This window comes from Chrysoperla carnea, chromosome 2 (assembly GCF_905475395.1).
Source record: "Chrysoperla carnea chromosome 2, inChrCarn1.1, whole genome shotgun sequence".
In the NCBI taxonomy this organism is placed as follows: Eukaryota; Metazoa; Arthropoda; class Insecta; order Neuroptera; family Chrysopidae; genus Chrysoperla; species Chrysoperla carnea.
This window is the reverse complement of record NC_058338.1, coordinates 97,356,275-97,375,484: the sequence shown is the minus strand read 5'-3', so window position 1 is coordinate 97,375,484 and position 19,210 is coordinate 97,356,275. Positions and strand designations below refer to the sequence as shown.

Genomic DNA, 19,210 nt, shown 5'->3' with positions numbered 1-19,210 from the left:
GGTCGCTGATCTCGAATTTTGCAATAGATTATCAAAAACAATTGTAATATTTTTAGGGGGTGTACTTATTTGGGCCAAAAGTTCGAGATCAGCGACCCCCAAAACCCCTTTATACGTCATAAAAATTTTGAAAAGTGCTATATTAATAAAAGCATCTAAAATTTTGGGTTACTTTAGCATTTTAAAGTATTTTGACCTCTTTTTAAAATCTTTTAAGATACATTTATTTCATACACCCCTTCCCCCTTACAGCGCGGGGCTTAAAACTTAAAAATTTTGCTTTAAACCATATAGACCTCTTTTAAAAATAGTTTTCTCATGCCAAAGCAAAAAACACCCCCCAAAGCCAGTCCATACACCCCCCAAACAATTATTTCCAGAAAGTGTTAAATTTTCCGTTTTTCGCAAAAATATGGATCAAGGAGTCATTTTACGGGTAAGCCACTTATTATAAAATCGAAAGATAATAAAAAATGCTACAATTTAAAAAAAAATTTAACCTCGTAGGACAAAATGGCATAAAATGGCAGCCATTTTAAACAATTCCCTAAATTGGAAATTTTGGCCGAACTATTGAACGGATTTCGCTAAAATTTTAACCGAAAGTTGTAAGTAATAAAACCTACTATTGATATTAGTTTCATTAAAATCAATCGAATATTTTTCAAGTTACAGTCAAATGAACTGTTTTACCATATGTATGTATACATATATATATAACTGGGAGGGGAAGGGACGAAACCCCACCAAAAAAATATGAGGAGTAGTTCTTAACATTGACTACAAACCTACCAAATTTGGATATGCACCGATGTCTCCTTTTGCGAATATAAAATAAAAATGATAAAATTTCTGAAAAAAATTTCATTTTTGACGCCATTTTGTTTTTTAAACATGTTGCACCACTCCGGGAAAGTAAAAAATTTCAAAAAATACTTATTTTGATGTGAAAAGAAAAACCCCAAAGTTTCATTGCTCGAACTTTTAATCCATACACAAGGCGTAATTTCACTCTACTATTAGAGAATTATGCCTAAATGGCCAAGAATGCCTTTATTATGATTTTAATTAATTGTTATTAAGTGATCAGGAACTTATTGATAAACACGAATAAAAAACATTTGTATAATAATTTAAGTGTTTGTTTTATTTGTATTTTATAGAAAAGATTAACCTAAAATTTTGATACAAAACTACAGTCTTTTTAAAACAAAGTAAATAAATACATCTTAGAAATGTGTTTCAAAAGTCACATATCACGCATATTTATTCCTGAAATATTAAAGAGAACGTGAAGAATGTGACGCAAATTGTCTAGTTTTAACCATTGCACCAGATGGATTTGGTGATGTTGTAGTTTTCTCTGATATAACTCGACTACCATTCATACATTTTGTGGTTGTGTATAATTCTTTTCCTTTCGATTCACCAACAATTTCGCATGCATTTGCTGAAGATGGACAACTTTTACAAATGTCTTTAGTATTTATATCAATGTTGGTTGAACCGACTAGAAAATTAATTTCATAATTATTTAATTTTTAATTTTGATTTAAAAAATTTTTCTTACGGTTAGGGCTTGAGTTTGAAGAAAATCTGCTACTGATCCTGAAGTTGGTATTACTTCCAAAATTATTGAGGTCAAAATTATTGAGGTCAAAATTATTAAGATCAAAATTTAAAGTTGAAAACTTTGAAGTTCCAACTGAAGGTTTTACGATTGGGGATGTACCCTTATGTTCATCATCTGAAGGTTCCGAATTTACCACAGCAGGACGTTTTTGTAATAAATGAACTGTAATAAAGTATAATTAGAATCCTGGTCAATTAATTGTTATGCCGCAAAATCACGATCAATTTATTTCAATTAATGTAAAATCAGGATCGATTTATTCATTTTGAATGAAATATGAACTAATAATTAAAAAATAATTTTTAAATATCGAGAACAAAAAGAATTATTGATGCCGGTAGGTTAATTATGAGACTATTAGCAGAGGATACTCTACAATTTTCACACCATTTAAAAATATTTATTTTATACTTTTTAGTTTATATTTCTATAAAAGCGTTTTGAAACAAATTGTAAGCCAAACATTTAGAGCGAAATTTACATTTTTTTCAAGAATTGGAATTAAATTTTTTTGTAAGCATTTAAATTAAAAATGTTTTGCGATTTTTGCTAACAATAAAATAAATCAATCGATCAAAACTGATTTCACAATAGCGTTAATTATTTGACATTTTCACGTAGGAATTATCTTACATGGTCGATTTGCTAAATCTTCTTCATCACCAGGATCTAAAATTGAATCAAAAATATTAATTATTTATTAATAATGAAAAATTATTTCAGCAATCAGCAATAGGGAATATTCATGTATTTAAAAAAAATATAAATACTTGCTTAAAAATGCTGTAATTAAGTGTAAAAAAGTTTTTCAAATACATCATAATTTTGAGATATTTAAACGCAGTTTTTTGGCGCTTTCTATTGATGACGAATAAGTACGTGATCTGAATAAGTTTTCTAATAAAAAGTCGTAGAATAATAGAAATTAATGTAATATCATACCAAGTGTAAGTAATTAATGTCATACAGTATGTCAACAAATTTGACAAGCCAGTACTATGTTGTCACGTCCGTTAAAAAATTTTAATCTTCCCTTTTTTAAAATTTTGAATTTTTCTCACTTTGTACTTTTATTAATTAATTTTAAGTAATTAAAAAGGTATTAATTACTAAAATAATCGTTTAATTTAGTTCAAATTTCCTGACAATAAACTTACGGTAAAAAAATATTTGAACCAAATTTAAATTCCATGAATATTCCCTATTATGAAAAGATTGAAAATGTATCGGTCAAATTGATTTAAAGTCAAAAATGATAATATTTGAATATCGAGAGTCCAAAAATCACCAACTCTGCTTAAAATTTCACACTACCGTGTCATTTACTTCTATTTAAGTGGGTATCAAGACATACAGAAATTTTTGATTTTTCTAATATTATAGAAATTTTTCTTTTACATAAACAAGGCTCAAAATAAACTGAAAAATTGATAAGTAAAAATACTTCTTTTTAAAGCAAATTATCCTACTTACATGGAGCACAATAAACTGTTGAATATACGACCACAAACACAACAATAAACAACAATAAACCTGTTCGATGCATTTTTTTAAATCACTTTGGCTAATACAAAATATAATCTTTCTGTTGACTTCAATAAAAGAACTAGTTCAGACTCAACTAAATTATAAAATATTTATACAAATGTTTATAAAGAAAAAAAATCAAAATACAATATAACAAAAATTCATTAATCAAACAAATTCATTAATTCTCAAAGTTAGTGATTTCGTATCAAAGTCATAGGTCATTGTACACATCTAATAGGGAAAACTGATTAAACTTGAAAATCATTTTTACACAAGAAAAATATAAATGTTTTAAACGATCTTTCGACTTCATTTGGATGAATAATGTTCCCTGTATCATCGTAAGGTTTTAAAAGTTAGCTTTGTTAAATTAGGTAGATACTTTCGATACAGCATCCTCTAAAAGCTTTTTTAATAAGTCATTTAATGAAAATGATTTTCATGCTTAGTAAAATGCGTATGATTAACATTTAAAAACCCGTTTTCAGAATTTTAGTTGGGTTCAATAGTTTTTAGTTCAGTTGTACATTGCGGCATTTTTATTGACAAAAAGCAATTAAAAACAAGTTTTTTTTTTTCAAAGTGTATTTTCCCAGTATAAGAATAAAATTTACAAATTATAATTCCTTATTCAACATAATTTTTATACCATGTATATAAAATATATCAAGTTATACTAAGTTTAGTCCCAAGTTTGTAACGCTTAAAAATATTGATGCTATGAATAAAAATTTTGGCATATATAGGTCAGTTTGAATGTTTGTCCGCCTGTGTATCCATCTGCCCGTCTGACAACTCGATAACTCAAAAACGAAAAAAATATCAAGCTGAAACTTTTACAGCGCACTCAGGACGAGTTCGGTGAAAAAGTGAGGTTGAGTTCGTAAAAGCAACATAGGTCAATTGGGTCTTGCGTCCGTAAGTTCCAGCCTGTAAACCGTTTGAGATATAAAAAGTTTAAATGTAAAAAATGTTCCTTATAAAAAAGAAATAACGTTTGCTGGAAACATTTTTTACTAAACATCATAGTTTACCCGTGAAGATGCAAGTTAGAAACATTTAATAGTCGTAGCACAGTCGTGTATTATACTTATACACGGCTGTAGCTTTCTAAGAATGACTTCTTTACTTACATTACGTAAAAAAACAAACGATTGTGTAATCAACACTGGCTATACATAGTTTTTCAACAATTAACTCAGTCAATTGTTTGCTTTCATTTGTTTAATTATGATAATCTTGTTGATTATAGGAAGTTTTAATTTTATTTAAATCGGAATGACCAATCTTTAGTAAAATTTATCAATTTATCAAGTAATCGCATAAAGTAATACATAAAATAGCCATTCCTAGGGAGGCCTCAATAACAGCTTCGATTTTGATGATTGTTTAAAAAAAATGTTCTTTTTTATATACTGTTTAAAATCAGAAACCTTTACGAGGGAGAAGTAATCTGGAGGGAGAAAACGCCCCGAAAAATGTCCCGATTGATACATCGACGCCCAGCCTAAATTGATAATGATGGAAGTTTGTAATTTTGACAGGATATTGATTTTATTCTTTCTGTAAGGTCATATAAGAAAGGAGTTTTTAAAAATTTACCTAGCCTTAAAGGGTCAAAGTTGAATGGAAGTTTGTATGAAATATATGTATAAAAACCGTCATTTTTGAGTTCATCACTAAACCGATTTTAAAAATTATTTCATCTATATTTTTATTTTCAAAAAAGTTAGGTTATATTTTATTTTCAAAAAAGTTAGGATTTCGCACTAAAATTTTTTTTGTTATTAAGTTAAAATTCATTTTTGTGAAAAAAATCACGCAAGAATGATATTTTTATATAAGTTTCACAAATATTGTTTTAACGATATAATAATAATAATGGAGGTTTAACCTCCGCTTTTTTATGAAATACGCTTTATCACAGAGGCCACCCACATCGTTATTTGTTCATCTTTATTTATTCAATTAAGAACATATTTACAATTATATTTTTAATGTGGGTGGAGTCGGTTAATTCGTTACCATCCAAGCGAGGACAATGTGATCATTTCTGCACTCCCATTAAATTATAAAATGTTCACACTTCCGCTGCCTGGATTCGAACCCGTAACCTAAATCTAAATAGTTCATCGTACATAGTTGAACATTGTCTCATTTTCTTTGTAAGGATGTATATTTTAATTTAAAAAAATAAAAACGTATCATTGCAATGGAAAAACATTGTCGAAATCGCCAAAAACAAAATTTTTTCAATTTCAATTTTTTCATGTATACATTTTTAATGTATAATGCCAATGATAATTATACCATTAAACATTAAAAACGTTATCATTTAATATTTTTGCGTTCCCTATTTGTTACCTGTCAATTTATATACAAATTTCTAAAAAAATTTCATTTTCATTGCTAGGAATGGAATATTAGGTTTTAAAAATAATTGAAAGAAAATCAAAAAGTTTAGACACAGAACAAATGAAAAACTTAATTTTCATGAACACTCAAGTGATTTGACTTCCAGACCACGATTTAAGTTCCAATTTTGATAATTATCAAACTTCCGTTTATCAATCTTAGAAATAACATATAAAATTAAACATGCAATTACCGCTACATTATGAGCTCACGATCTTTGATTAATTTAGAGGATTATACCTAGATGGCCAAGAATGCCGTTATTATTATGATTTTATTGCCATTTAGTCGTCAAGAACTTATTAATAAATATAAATAATAAACATTTATATAATAATTTAAGCGTTTATTTTATTTGTATTTCCTATAAAAGATTAAATTAATTTTGATAGAAAATACAGTCTTTGTAAATCAAAATAAATACATTTTAGGAACGTGTTGCTAAAATCATATTTCCCGCACTTGTTTGAGAACTGAAATATTGAGAACGTGAATAAACAGTACGTGAAGAATGTGATTGGAGAATTTGTCCAGTTGTAACCATTGCACCATTTGCTGAAGATAGACAAGTCGTACAAAAAATGTCTTTAGTATTTATATATGTGGTTGAACCGACTAGAAAATTAATTCCATAATTATTTAACTTAAAATTTTAATTTTAAAAATTTTTCTTACGGTAAGGGCTTGAGTTTGAAGAAAATGTACTACTGCTCCTGAAGTTGGAACTACTTCCCAAATTATTATTATAAGTTCCAACTGAACGTTTTACGATTGGGGATGCACCGTTATGTTCATCATCTGAAGGTTCCGAATTTACCACAGCAGGACGTTTTTGTAATAAATGAACTGTAATAAAGTTTAATTAGAATCCTCGTTAATTAATTGTTATGCCGCAAAATCACGATCAATTTACTTCAATTAATGTAAAATCAGGATCGATTTATTCATTTTGAATGAAATATGAACTAAGAACTAAAAAATAGTTTTTAACTACTGTGAACAAAGAGAATTATTGATGCCAGTATTAATTATGGGACTATTAGCAGACGACAATATTTACACCATTTAAAAATAATTATTTTATACTTTTTAGTTTATATTTCTATTAAAGCGTTTTTAACAAATTATAAGCCAAACATTTAGAGCGAAATTTAGATTTTTATTATGAATTAGAATTCGAGTTTTTTTGTAAGCATTTCAATTAAAAATGTTTTGCTATTTTTGCTAACAATAAAAGAAATCAATCAATCAAAGCTGATTTCACAATAGCGTTAATTATTTGACATTTTCACGTAGGAATTATCTTACATGGTCGATTTGCTAAATCTTCTGCATCACCAGGATCTAAAATTGAACCAAAAATATTAATTATTTATTAATAATGAAAAATTATGTCAGCAATCAGCAATAGGGAATATTCATGTATTTAAAAAAAATATAAATACTGCTTAAAAATGCTGTAATTAAGTGTAAAAAAATATTTAAAATACATTATAATTTTGAGATATTTAAACGCTACGATACGTTTTTTGGCGCTTTCTATTGATGACGAATAAGTACGTGATCTGTCAATTTGTGACAGTTCAATGTATAATTTAAACTTTGAAAAAATGAATTTACAACACAGAATTTACACTCGTTATCATTAAGTTTTCTAATAAAAAGCCGTAGAATAATAGAAATTAATGTAATATCATACCAAGTGTAAGTAATTAATGCCATACAGTATGTCAACGAATTTGACAAGCCAGTACTATGATGTCAGGTCCTAAGAGCCTAAGTGGCCGAGCGGTCTAAGGCATTAGTTATAGACCGTTAGTTTACTTAGACTTAGGTTGCGGGTTCGAATCCAGGCAGCGGCAGTATGAATAATTATAATTAATGGGAGTGCAGAATTGATCACATTGTCGTCGCTTGGATAAGAACGTAGTAACCGACTCCACCCACATCAAAAATGTAATTGTAAATATAATTTGTAATTAAATAAATAAAGATTCACAAATAATGATGTGGGTGGCCTCTGTTATAGGCGTATATGTCAGAGAAACGGAGGTTAAACCCCATTATTATTTATTATTATTATTATTATGTCAGGTCCGTTAAAAAAATTTCCCGTTTTAAAAATTTTGAATTTTTCTCACTTTGTACTTTTATTAATTAATTTTAAGTAATTAAAAAGGTATTAATTACTAAAATAATCGTTTAATTTAGTTCAAATTTCCTGACAATAAACTTACGGTAAAAAAATATTTGAACCAAATTTAAATTCCATGAATATTCCCTATTATGAAAAGATTGAAAATGTATCGGTCAAATTGATTTAAAGTCAAAAATGATAATATTTGAATATCGAGAGTCCAAAAATCACCAATTCTGATTAAAATTTCCACTACCGTGTCATTTACTTCTATTTAAGTGGGTATCAAGACATACAGGATTTTTCTAATATTATAGAAATTTTACTTTTACATAAACAAGGCTAAAAATAAACTGAAAAATTGATCAGTAAAAATACTTCTTTTTAAAGCAAATTGTTATACTTACATGGAGCACAATAAACTGTTGAATATACGGCCACAAACACAACAATAGACAACAATAAACCTGTTCGATGCATTTTTTAAAAATCACTTTGGCTTATATAAAATATAATCTTTCTGTTGACATCAATAAGAGATCTAGTTCAGATTAAAATAAATTATAAAATATTTATACAAATGTTTATCAAGAGAAAAAATCAAAATACAATATAACAAAAATTCATTAACATTCTCAAAGTTAGTGATTTCGTATCAAAGTCATAGGTACGATTCAAAGTCATTGTACACATCTAATAGGGATTAAAGTTGAAAATCATTTTTACACAAGAAAAATATAAATGTTTTAAACGATATTTCGACTTCATTTGGATGAATAATGTTCCCGGTATCATCGCAAGGTTTTAAAAGTTTGCTTTGTTAAATTAGGTACATATTTTCGATACAGCATCCTCTAAAAGCTTTTTTAATAAGTCATTTAATGAAAATGATTTTCATGCTTAGTAAAATGTGTAGGATTAACATTTAAAAACCCGTTTTCAGAATTTTAGTTGGGTTCAATAATTTTTATAGTTCAGTTGTACATAGTGGCATTTTTATTGAAAAAAAGCAATTAAATGTTCTAAGACTAACGCTTTATAGATCGCTCGGCCATTTAGCCTCTTAAACGATATAAATTACCAGGAGTTATCCACGTTATAGTCTACAATATCCTTACCCTTCACTTTTGTTCGCTAATTATTGGAATTAAACTTTGGAACTCTGGAATATGGCCATGTTACTTGCTGATAATGTAGCATTCAATAGGTGAAACAATTCTTAAAACCAGTTACGTAGTGAACTCAACAATGCCGGTTTCAATTTTTAATGGATTTTTACTTTTGGTGGAGTGGTGAACTCAAAAATAACGGTTCGTATATATTTTCATACAAACTTTTATCCCCTATTTCATCCCTTTAGAGGATGCATTTCGAAAAAGCCTTCCTTAAATGACACCTACAGTCAATCTATCAGTCGGGACATTGCGTTTCCCCCTCCAGAATATTTCCCCCATATACAAAAGGGATACAAAAGGAAACATTAAAAAAAAAAAACATCATAATCGGGACAGTTATTGAGGACTCCCGCGTTAAACCAGCGATTGATGCGACTAAAGAGAAGGAACTGGTTTTCGTCTACTTAAATTTTCTCTGACTATTTTTGATTAAAAAATATTTTGATTAAAAAAATTATGCAACTGCAAACTTCAAAATGTGGAATTTTAGTTTTACTGTGTTTTTCCTATCTAAACCAAAAATTAATTATTCAGAAGAGAGGAAGTTGATGCATTGTCAGAATTTAGTTGTATCGTGACTAATTAAATTAACAATGATTTTGAGTTTTCTGTATAGAAAAGTACTAATTCTGAAAAAAGAGTTGGAATTTTGACTTAAACTCAACTCGCATCAATTGAAAGAATCCCTCCAAAAAACCTTTCTAACCTCCTCCGATTATTTTTTTTTTCTCGTAATATAACGATTAGAAATTAATGTTAATGAGTTAGTTAATTAAAATTAAAAATTGATTCCAAAAAGAACCGAGAATTGGATGTAGGTACATATAGTCTAGTCTATCTATTTTGAGCATAATGGTAAATTTTAATAACCGGTTTTCCTTTAAGGGAAAAACTTTTCACTAAGGGTCGTTGAAAAATAAATTTTTTTCAATGAGATGTGGGCGTTTCAAAAAAATGCAATTTTTAACAGTTTTTTTTCAATAAATTTTTTATTTTATAATTTTTTGATATGTAACTGGGTGGGCTAGATCGATTCGAAATTAAAAGTTACGCATTTTTTGTTCGAAACTTTTTTTTATACAAAGCCAATTTTTTTAAAAAAACCTAAAAAAACTGTTTTCGAGCAACTTTGGCAGCCATTTTGAATGTCATCCCGTTATTTAAAAGTGTAAAAAAAATAGTGCATTGAATTTTACGGAAAATTTACGACTTTTTACATGTATTAGTTTGCTGTATCTTGACTATGGCTCGAAAAATTTAGATTGACCAGTCTAATATACTTATATATGATAATCTTTCCTGCTTTAAAACAATCCCTTTACGTAACAAAAACAAACCGTTAAATAGTTATTTACCGAAATACATGTGATTGAGAATAGGGTATTATCGTTTGTTAAAAATAAATTATGAAATTTGAAAAAAATTGAAATTTATGTAAAAATATACTTAAATATTCTGATTTCGAGTCATAAAAGCACATCTTTCTTTTAAAATATTAAAATTAAAAATCGTAATTTTTAAACGGTATATCACGTGAAATAAAACGCGGGACATACCTTCTGTGATGTCATATCGGTATGAGCCATAGACCATTAGTTAGTTCAGTGTAGACAGCTGAGTATAATATATCCATAGATAATAAGTATTTATATTTATTATAATCAGATGTCTATAAATATATCTGGCAATTATATCTTATCTGTGTTATTTCGTATAATGATACCGATATTACGACATCAAATTGGAAGCCCGCGTTTTTGACAGTTTAAAATTTAATTTAAGCTTTTGGAAAGAAAGCATGTGTATTTTTCCGAAATAAAGTTTGGTGGCTTTTTATTAGCAAAATCAACATTTGAAGGTACTTTTTCAAAAATAGTAGAATACCTTTTTTTGCCTATTTCATTTATTTCAGGCAAAGTACTTGAATAAAAGCCTAAAAGCGGTGTGTATATTTGTGTTTCCAATCGACTTTCAAACTTTCCATGTGGCAAATAAAGAGGGTTTGTATTCTAACAATTGATGCGAATCCAACTAAGGGTCCATTTGTCGTTCTAAAGGCTTGTTTAAAAGTATAATCTTGGTTTTACCATTCGAATTTACGTTCCGTAAATACAAAATTACTTTAAAATAAAAATATTTATAGAATAACGATCATCACCTGAAATAAAGAATTTTGTTTATCTATAAATAGAAACCATAATGATATTTATTAAATTATAATAATATTAAAATATAATAAACAACACATAATTCTCCGCCATAAAATTATAACAAATTAATATGATTAAAATCGGGACTTATTTCTAGTAGAATGTTCGTAAAGTGATTAACTTTATCATTTATTATGAAAAAGCTACTTAAAGGATTTAGTAAACATCAAAATAAAATTCTGTGTTTGGTATCTTTCAACTCAACATCTCTGTTTGCAACTCCACACTGGTAGGTACTTTGTGCAAGGAACACAAAAATAATCTTTTATTTTGAACAAATAAAAACATGTTATTCGATATATCCTTATTTGTTGTCTATGCACAGGATATCACACAAATACAAAATGTGTATGTCTCACTTCAGAGAAATGATTTAGAAAAAAATATTTGCAAAAAAGAACCCTTAGAAAAAACATAGTCTGTTATATTGGGTTGAGTTAGCTCGAGTTGATTTTGCTTAGATAGGGTATATTATGAGCTTTACAATCATCCAATAAGCTTTTGTCCTAAATTTGGAAAACTGTTATATACGTAACATAAGTATCTGATTTTCATCAAAAAATATTTAAAAAAAAAGCCCTATTTGCATTATGTATTTTGCATTTTCCAAAACCAATTCAAATTTACTTCGAAAACTCTCTACACTGTCATTGCGTCTTAAATGACGTCACGTGTGGCTAAACAATCACTTTTGTGTTGTGTTGTAAGTAAACAATCATTTTTGTGTCTGATAATAAATTAAGTAACCTGCTTTGTTTTATTAAAATGTAAACAACATATGATGATTGCTGTCACGTGACTGAATGCATAATTTTACTGAATTTATTGTAGAAAAATAATAATAATCTATATTTTTTACAAAAAATAATTTTGTGTTTTATTATCTACATATCAGGATTAACCATTAAAAACTCTAGTCATCCGATTTATTCTTAGTGGATCAATGCCCACATATTATATTTTCATATTTATTAACGGCACGTGCACAATTTAGCTTTTTAGCTGCTCTAGAAAAAAATTATATTTGCTGCCTTTTATTAGCAAAGATACCATATACAGGCTGCTTCTTTAAGTTGACATATGCTTGAAGCTCGATAAATAAATTTAATCGAAGAAAATGCTTCAAACGAAAAACATTAGTTTCAAAGGGTCACATCTTATATCGACAACGAATTCGGTCATTCGATTTGAACCTAAAGTTTCCAGGTTCAATTAAAACCTCACTCTGATTCATAACTGACAAACATTAGATGAGCGCTTTTAATTAAGAGAACGACGTCCTTTTTATAAATATTCAGTTTTTGTATAAACAGTTTTTGTTTGAAACATTTTTTTTGTTTGAAAACGAACCACTTTATTTGGATTTATTGAAAAATTTTTTTAGAAAAGTGCTTAGATTCGCAGAAACAATCATACGAAATAAAAAATTTTGATACGAGAAAACAATTTTAGGCAAACCTTTTCAAATTTTTGTTGTTGTTGAACTAGTATTTTTAAGTACTCGATATATGAAATATCACAATTCCGCAATGTACCATGGTTCACATCCTTGTGTACCTGAAATCGTCCCCACCGAATTTACCTGACGGCTCTCTTTTCAACAAGTTACTCTCGAGGACAACATCATAGAATGTCGATATGTAAACAAACTATGGTATAACAAACTTACTCACCAATAGCGAATGATTTAAGTTGAGTATCATTTATAATGATGCAATATGAAATAAACAGTTTATAAATTGACAGGCAAAAATTATATTTTCGCAAGACTATTTTTATTTTATTCAAAAACAAAACTACATTCACAATCAATCTTCAGCCTACCTGCATTCTGATAAATTACACTTATTCCAATACAAATGCTGTAAAGTAATTACCAATATCTGTATAGAAACTATAAAATGTTTCAAGTTACTTTGTACATCTTAGTAAATAAGTTAATTCTTAAATAAATTTAATAATCAACAAGTGAAAACAAACAATTGACTGAGTTAATTGTTGAAATACCATGTATAGGCAGTGTTGATAACTCTGTCACATTTCACATACATACATATCTGACATATTTAACTGATATTCTCATATAATACGCAAGTGTTGATGCGCAATCGTTTGTTTTTTTGACGTCACGTAAATAACAAAAGATATTCACTTTGATATTCCTATATTAATACATACTATAAAATTTGCACCTAATTAACGCCCTCGTGGGTAAACAGTGATGTTTACAAAAAAATGTTTCAAACAAAAGTTTTTTATTTTTTTATAAGCAACATTTTTTACATTTAAACTTTTGTTCTATCTCTAACGGTTTACAAGATGGGTCCTACGGACCCAAAACCCAATTGACCTATGATGCTTATTTACGAACTTGACCTGACTTTTTACGTCCTGAGTACGCTGTAAAAATTTCAGATAGATATCTTTTTTCGTTTTTGAGTTATCGTGTCCACAGACGGACGGACGGACGGACGGACAACCGGAAATGGATTAATTAGGTGATTCTATGAACACCTATACCAAAATTTTGTTCGTAGCATCAATATTTTTAAGCGTTACAAACTTGGGACGAAACTTAATATACTAAGTATATTTCATATATACATGGTATAAAAAGGTAACAAATAACAAAGGATAACAAATATTAATCCTCTTTTGAGTCATGACACTCTGTAAGTATACCAACCATATTGTAGTGAATATTTCAGAAAGGTATTTACAAAAGAAAATTCTTTGGAAAATAAAAGGATTTATATTAAATTATTACCAACACATTTTACTTTGAAGTTTTTATTTGAAAATGTTAAGCTTATTTTTCATTTGGTATTTCACATTAATTTATTTTACAAAGTCTACTAACTTATCGTCTTTAACTTGGAAAAACGAAAAACCAAAAATTTATTCTGTATTTATTTCTTTTGTAAACTTTTTATTTATACAAATTACAATTTGTTATAAAAAAAACTTCTGTTTAGCTTTTCTCAAGTATTGAATACTTAATATTTTATTAAAACATTAACGAAACATTTACATTGAATATTTAATATGATTTGTACAAAAATGTTGTATCTGGAGGATTTGCAAAACATGCATTACAGTGGAACTCCGATAATCCGGCACCTGGTAAAATATTTGAGATGAAAAATATTATTGACTAAGTATAAAATAAATTAAAAAAATAGTTTAGTATTGTAAGAACTTGTTCTTACATTTTAATGCTGGAATATGGAGAAGAAATAGCAGAAGTTTAATATATGAAACACAGATCTTTCGAATGGCAAGACACTGAATCAGACCACACTAATGACAAATTGTTTAAAATAGTAAAACAAACATTTTTGATTCACGCTCAAGTTTCAATAGCGTAGTTTTTATTAAATAATTTCAAAAAACTTGTCAGACACACTTTAAGACTCTTAAGATAAAGTGCTACGGAAGTCGGAAAAGAATAAATATGAGAGAGATATTTTATTGGAACATAAACATTTTCATAAAATAAGTTACCGTAAATTATTCATTCAACAACAAGGGCGACTTCTTTAAATAATAGGCGATATTAATGAAATTGTTTTTTCTCGCATATCTAAAATATGAAATTACCGTAAAAGAAAAAGTGTAATTAAAATTTAAATCGGACAAAAAAGACGGATGAAATTAGCATTTTTAAGAGTGTACTTGAAACTGTAATATCTCATTGATTACTTATTAAATTTAATCGAATTAATCGCCACTTAAATCAGTGCACTTTTGCTAATGTAACACAATTCAAATATTTCCGTCGGCATAAAAATTGGGTGCTCGAGATTCGGTGGCCGGAAGTCGACGAAGGCCGTTTTTGTCTGGTCTTGATTAGCAAAGGTTCTACAGGTGAGAAAGTTATCGAAGTGCTTGCTTGAAAAGGTGATAGTGGGTTGGCGAAAAGTCTAGGAAGTTAATGGATGAGACAGAAATTAATTTTCGAGCGATGATTTAGCATCTTACCTCTTCTGTAACCAGTGCCGGCTGCTGCTGACGCAATTTTCGTTACATTTTGTGGATTTTTTTTCACAATAGGACTCTGCTGTGATGGTTTGGCCCGGTTGCAGAAAGGATAGTGTAACCATTTTTCGAGCTTTTAGTCCTTTCCAATGCGTTAACCATCAAAAAATTAAAATCAGTATATACCACGGCATAGTTAAATAAATATCTCTTAAATATGGAGCTACAAAACATTACATTAAAACGGACAAAACTTTTGAAATAATTCCTAATACTAATTAGACAAATATTAGACAGAGAGATCGGACATGGTATTTAACGTCATATATTATGTTTTCCATAAGAACTGCATGTTAAATTTTGTTTTGTTAAAAGGAGACACAAACAAATCTTTGATGACTTTTATCTTGGATGTTTTAATGTTTATTCGAAAAATAATTTTTCTCTGCTGTTTGTTACATGCATGAGCCTTTATTAAAGCACAAACAAAAATCATGAATATTTCCTCTTCCTTTGAAAATTAAGTAAATATATTTTTGCTACATTATCTCCGTAATTAATTATTTTCTAAAAAATATGTACTTGACATAGTAGCGGGCAATTATATAACATTTTTATGATTTTATCTTTGCAATATTTTTATAATACTGTAATAATCTATTATGTAATATGATACGTAATATCTTATGAATACAATAGATTATAGTTAGTTGATCGTTTAAAAGAAAATAAGAATCTAAGAAAAACGTTTGTAATAAATTTTCTAAATTTCATTCTTTATTCTTTTTATATTATATAAAATAAATAAAAGAGCGAAATTTTTCCTAAATAATATAATGCGAAAGTATTTTTATGTAATATGATGTAATATTTGTTATTATATAATATAAAACACTGTTATAAAAACTTGTAATAAACGATACATTAATCTATTTTCTTTTTAACAACTTGTATGATGAAGAACATTGTAAAAAATATGAAGGTTTGAACCATAGAACGAAATTTACCGTTGCGCAACCTAAAACGATCAATGAGTAATTTTAATAGATCATAAAAGGTTACGCTCTCTTTAAATATCCTTCAGTTTTCCGTTTTTCTGACTTTTTGGCCCAATTGGTTTTTTAAACTTTTGTAGTATTATTTTATTGACCATAACATTCTCCAAAAATTTGAATGCAACCGTATACTTTTTTCCACTTTAATCAATAAAAACCTAAAGACGTTTGGACTGGCGATTAGATTCTAAAATCTTTTGCAACAAGTTTATTGCGTTATAAAATACAAATTTGGTCAAAAAATGAATGTGTTTCTTCTACATTTGATATCTTATATTAAGTAAATAAGAGCCACATTTGATAATTCGCTTTGAAACAATGTCATCACATTACATCCTTTATGCACACATACGCTCTTAGTCGTTGTAAATGCTACGGTATTGATTGGCAATCGCTCGCGTCGCCATCTTGTCCGTGACGAACAAGGTGTAGTTTTATAATTTTTCGTCCTTAGAAACGTTAAGTTTTATTGTTTTATCATTATAACAATGGATCTTCTCGTTTCGTTTTGTTTTCTTATAACATGTCGTATATAACGGATGAATTTTTTGCGAAGAAGAAAATGAAGCTATTGCTTTTGTACTGATGATGGAATTTCGAAAAAATTTCTTCAAATATTTTTCGATTCTACCTAATAGATTTATGTGCTGGCTGTACCTTCTCTAGCGGTCGCAATTTAAGTCTGATCAGAATAACATTTGGTATCAAGAAGGTTTTGGTATTTGAAAGGTTAAATTCGTTAATGAGAAGAATCGACCTATCAAAAAGGGGTGAGGGGAGTTATCAAAGTAAAAAAATTTGATATTTTTCAAAATAGAAAATATTTTTGTATTTTTTGAAGTTTTAAGCAAAAAAATACTGTTGTGATTTTTTCTCTACACGCTTATTTTTCGGAATAAAAATTCTTGAAAAATTACAAATACAATACTCAATTTTTTTTTAAATGCGTTATTTTTACAATCTTTGATGGGATTCGCTTAGTTTGCGCAGCTCCTTCTCTAAAAATTTTTTACTCTGTTTATTTAATTTATATTTTATTTTATTTAAAACAAGTTTGTATAAGGGCCTTAATATACAACCGCGATATAAACAGGCGCTACGTCAAAATGTACAAACAACTATGCCGGATAGTATATTTTGTCAACCTAATTATAATTACAGGTTTCTTATTGGGTCTTAAATGCCACAGATAACTTATATGTTTAATTTAAATTTATTGAAGAAGGTTATGGACATTATTAGAAAAGCAACAAATTTTAAGTCCTGCGAATTTTAATATAACTAGCTAAAAGTATAGCTTTGTAATGGCTCGCGAATGGTATCATATAAAATATATATTACTAAAATAAAATTATAGCAATCTCAAAATTTTCTGCATACATTTTAAAATTAATATCATCTTGATAAAGATATAATTCTTCTTGATCTTGTTTTCGTCGTTTCCGATGATCACGCATTAATGATCGATTACGATCACGCTCTTCACGGCCCGTCAACGTACGACGTCGTGGCATTTTATTGCTAAAATTACAATTAATTAATAAATAACTTTAAAATTATAATAACTATGATTAAAATTTTTTCATTACTTGTATTAATATCACTTTTTTTTAGTTATTCTACTGTACAACTGCAAAAATTAAATGTTATGTTATCACGTTTTTTGTATTTTTCATTATGAAATTTTTTAATACTTGAAAGAATCTACAGATGGCTACTCAATTAAAGTTAATATTAAATGTAGGCAATTATATATTAGTATTAGATGTAGCTCACAGATGGTGCCACTGTCTGTGCATATTTATAGATTGTATACATACATGTAATAATTAAAAAATACTTTTGTTTTTTATTATCTATAAATATATAGGAGACTTTCTATAGATCTATATAGATAGTCACTCATCACGATATCTCTGGAACTATAAAACCTAGAGACTTGAAATTTGGCAGGAATATTCCTTTTGCCAAGTAGAGGTCAGCTAAGAACGGATTTTACGAAATTCCACCCACAAGGGGGGTTGCGGGGGTGTTCATGAATAAAAAATTAATATTTTTCAATTATGGCTTTTAATAGTTCAAAACTTGGTCAGAATGTTTTAAATTACATTTAGAAATTTTTTTAACCTTCGGAGGGTAGAAAGGTGTAGCGAGAAAGTGGGAAGGAAATATCGAATATTTACAAATATACCTAAGTGGGGTATCAAATAAAAGAGCATGACGTGTACATTACAAAACTGTTATCCAACGCAAGGAAATGTGGAGGGAGGGGTGCAAGTGGGGATGTTGCCCAGCAAAGCGGGTATATTTTACGCCACGCAAAGCGGGCGGGAAACAGCTAGTTATTTATATAATTTTATCTAAAAATTCTAAAAATAATGATTGATAACACATCTTGACATAAATATGGAATTACAAAATTTTATTTCATGTCTAAATCTTTTGTATTTTTTTTTTGTAAAGTTTACCACCAAAAAGTTACATTTTAACCTAGTAGAGGCTCGCTTCGCTTACCTGATTATTTTGAAATCGGAAATAAATAGCTTATATTTAAATTATAAGAAATTTTAAGCATAAGATAAATTGGCTTGAAAAACATAAATTGGCTCAAAATAAATTTTGTTACCTTTATTAGTGTAAATAAACCTACTGTACTTCCAACCTTATCCTTCCCAGCTACTTAATTAAATTATGTGTTTTAAAACAAACTTTCGATTTTATACGCTCAGGGTGCGTTTTCGGTCTTTGAGGCTAACTGAATACAGGAAAACAATTCATATAAAATAATGAAATAGAAGGTGAATATCAACAACCCATCAGCAAACACAATCAAGAAAATAAAAATAACAAAAACATTCCATAGCTGCCATTATCATTATATTTAGTAATGTGATCATGATTATATCTTAGGTATTGGGTGTTCGTTCATTTTAAATGAATCTTGAATTCACTTTCTCAGCGTTGTTATTGGGAAAGGAAAATATACTATCGATATCATTTGATCGATTCAAAAATCGTTTTTTAATAAAAAAAAAAAACATATCAAATTAACAACATATTAGTATTAATTGACTTAA

At 28.2% G+C, this 19,210-nt stretch overlaps 2 protein-coding genes across 13 annotated transcripts in view; both read right to left on the bottom strand.

Moving 5' to 3' along the window:
* Positions 1–19,210, bottom strand: part of LOC123292073 (uncharacterized protein CG43867) — an 872,927-nt gene that overhangs the window by 544,036 nt on the left and 309,681 nt on the right. The window lies entirely within an intron of this gene.
* On the bottom strand, positions 1,188–8,259 carry LOC123292081. Of its 3 annotated transcripts, none has more exons than XM_044872608.1 (4): positions 8,123–8,259; positions 6,887–6,922; positions 6,254–6,424; positions 1,188–1,510 (listed from the first exon to the last, which is right to left on the bottom strand). In XM_044872608.1, exons 1-4 carry the CDS (start codon positions 8,193–8,195, stop codon positions 1,281–1,283), a joined length of 510 nt encoding a protein of 169 aa, XP_044728543.1. In that variant the 5' UTR covers positions 8,196–8,259; the 3' UTR covers positions 1,188–1,280. The 3 variants fall into 3 exon arrangements, with proteins under 3 accessions (XP_044728543.1, XP_044728542.1, XP_044728544.1); XM_044872607.1 differs by lacking the exons at positions 6,254–6,424; positions 6,887–6,922; positions 8,123–8,259 and adding exons at positions 1,571–1,795; positions 2,267–2,302; positions 3,107–3,261 and having other exon boundaries at positions 1,203–1,510; XM_044872609.1 differs by lacking the exon at positions 1,188–1,510 and adding an exon at positions 5,929–6,193.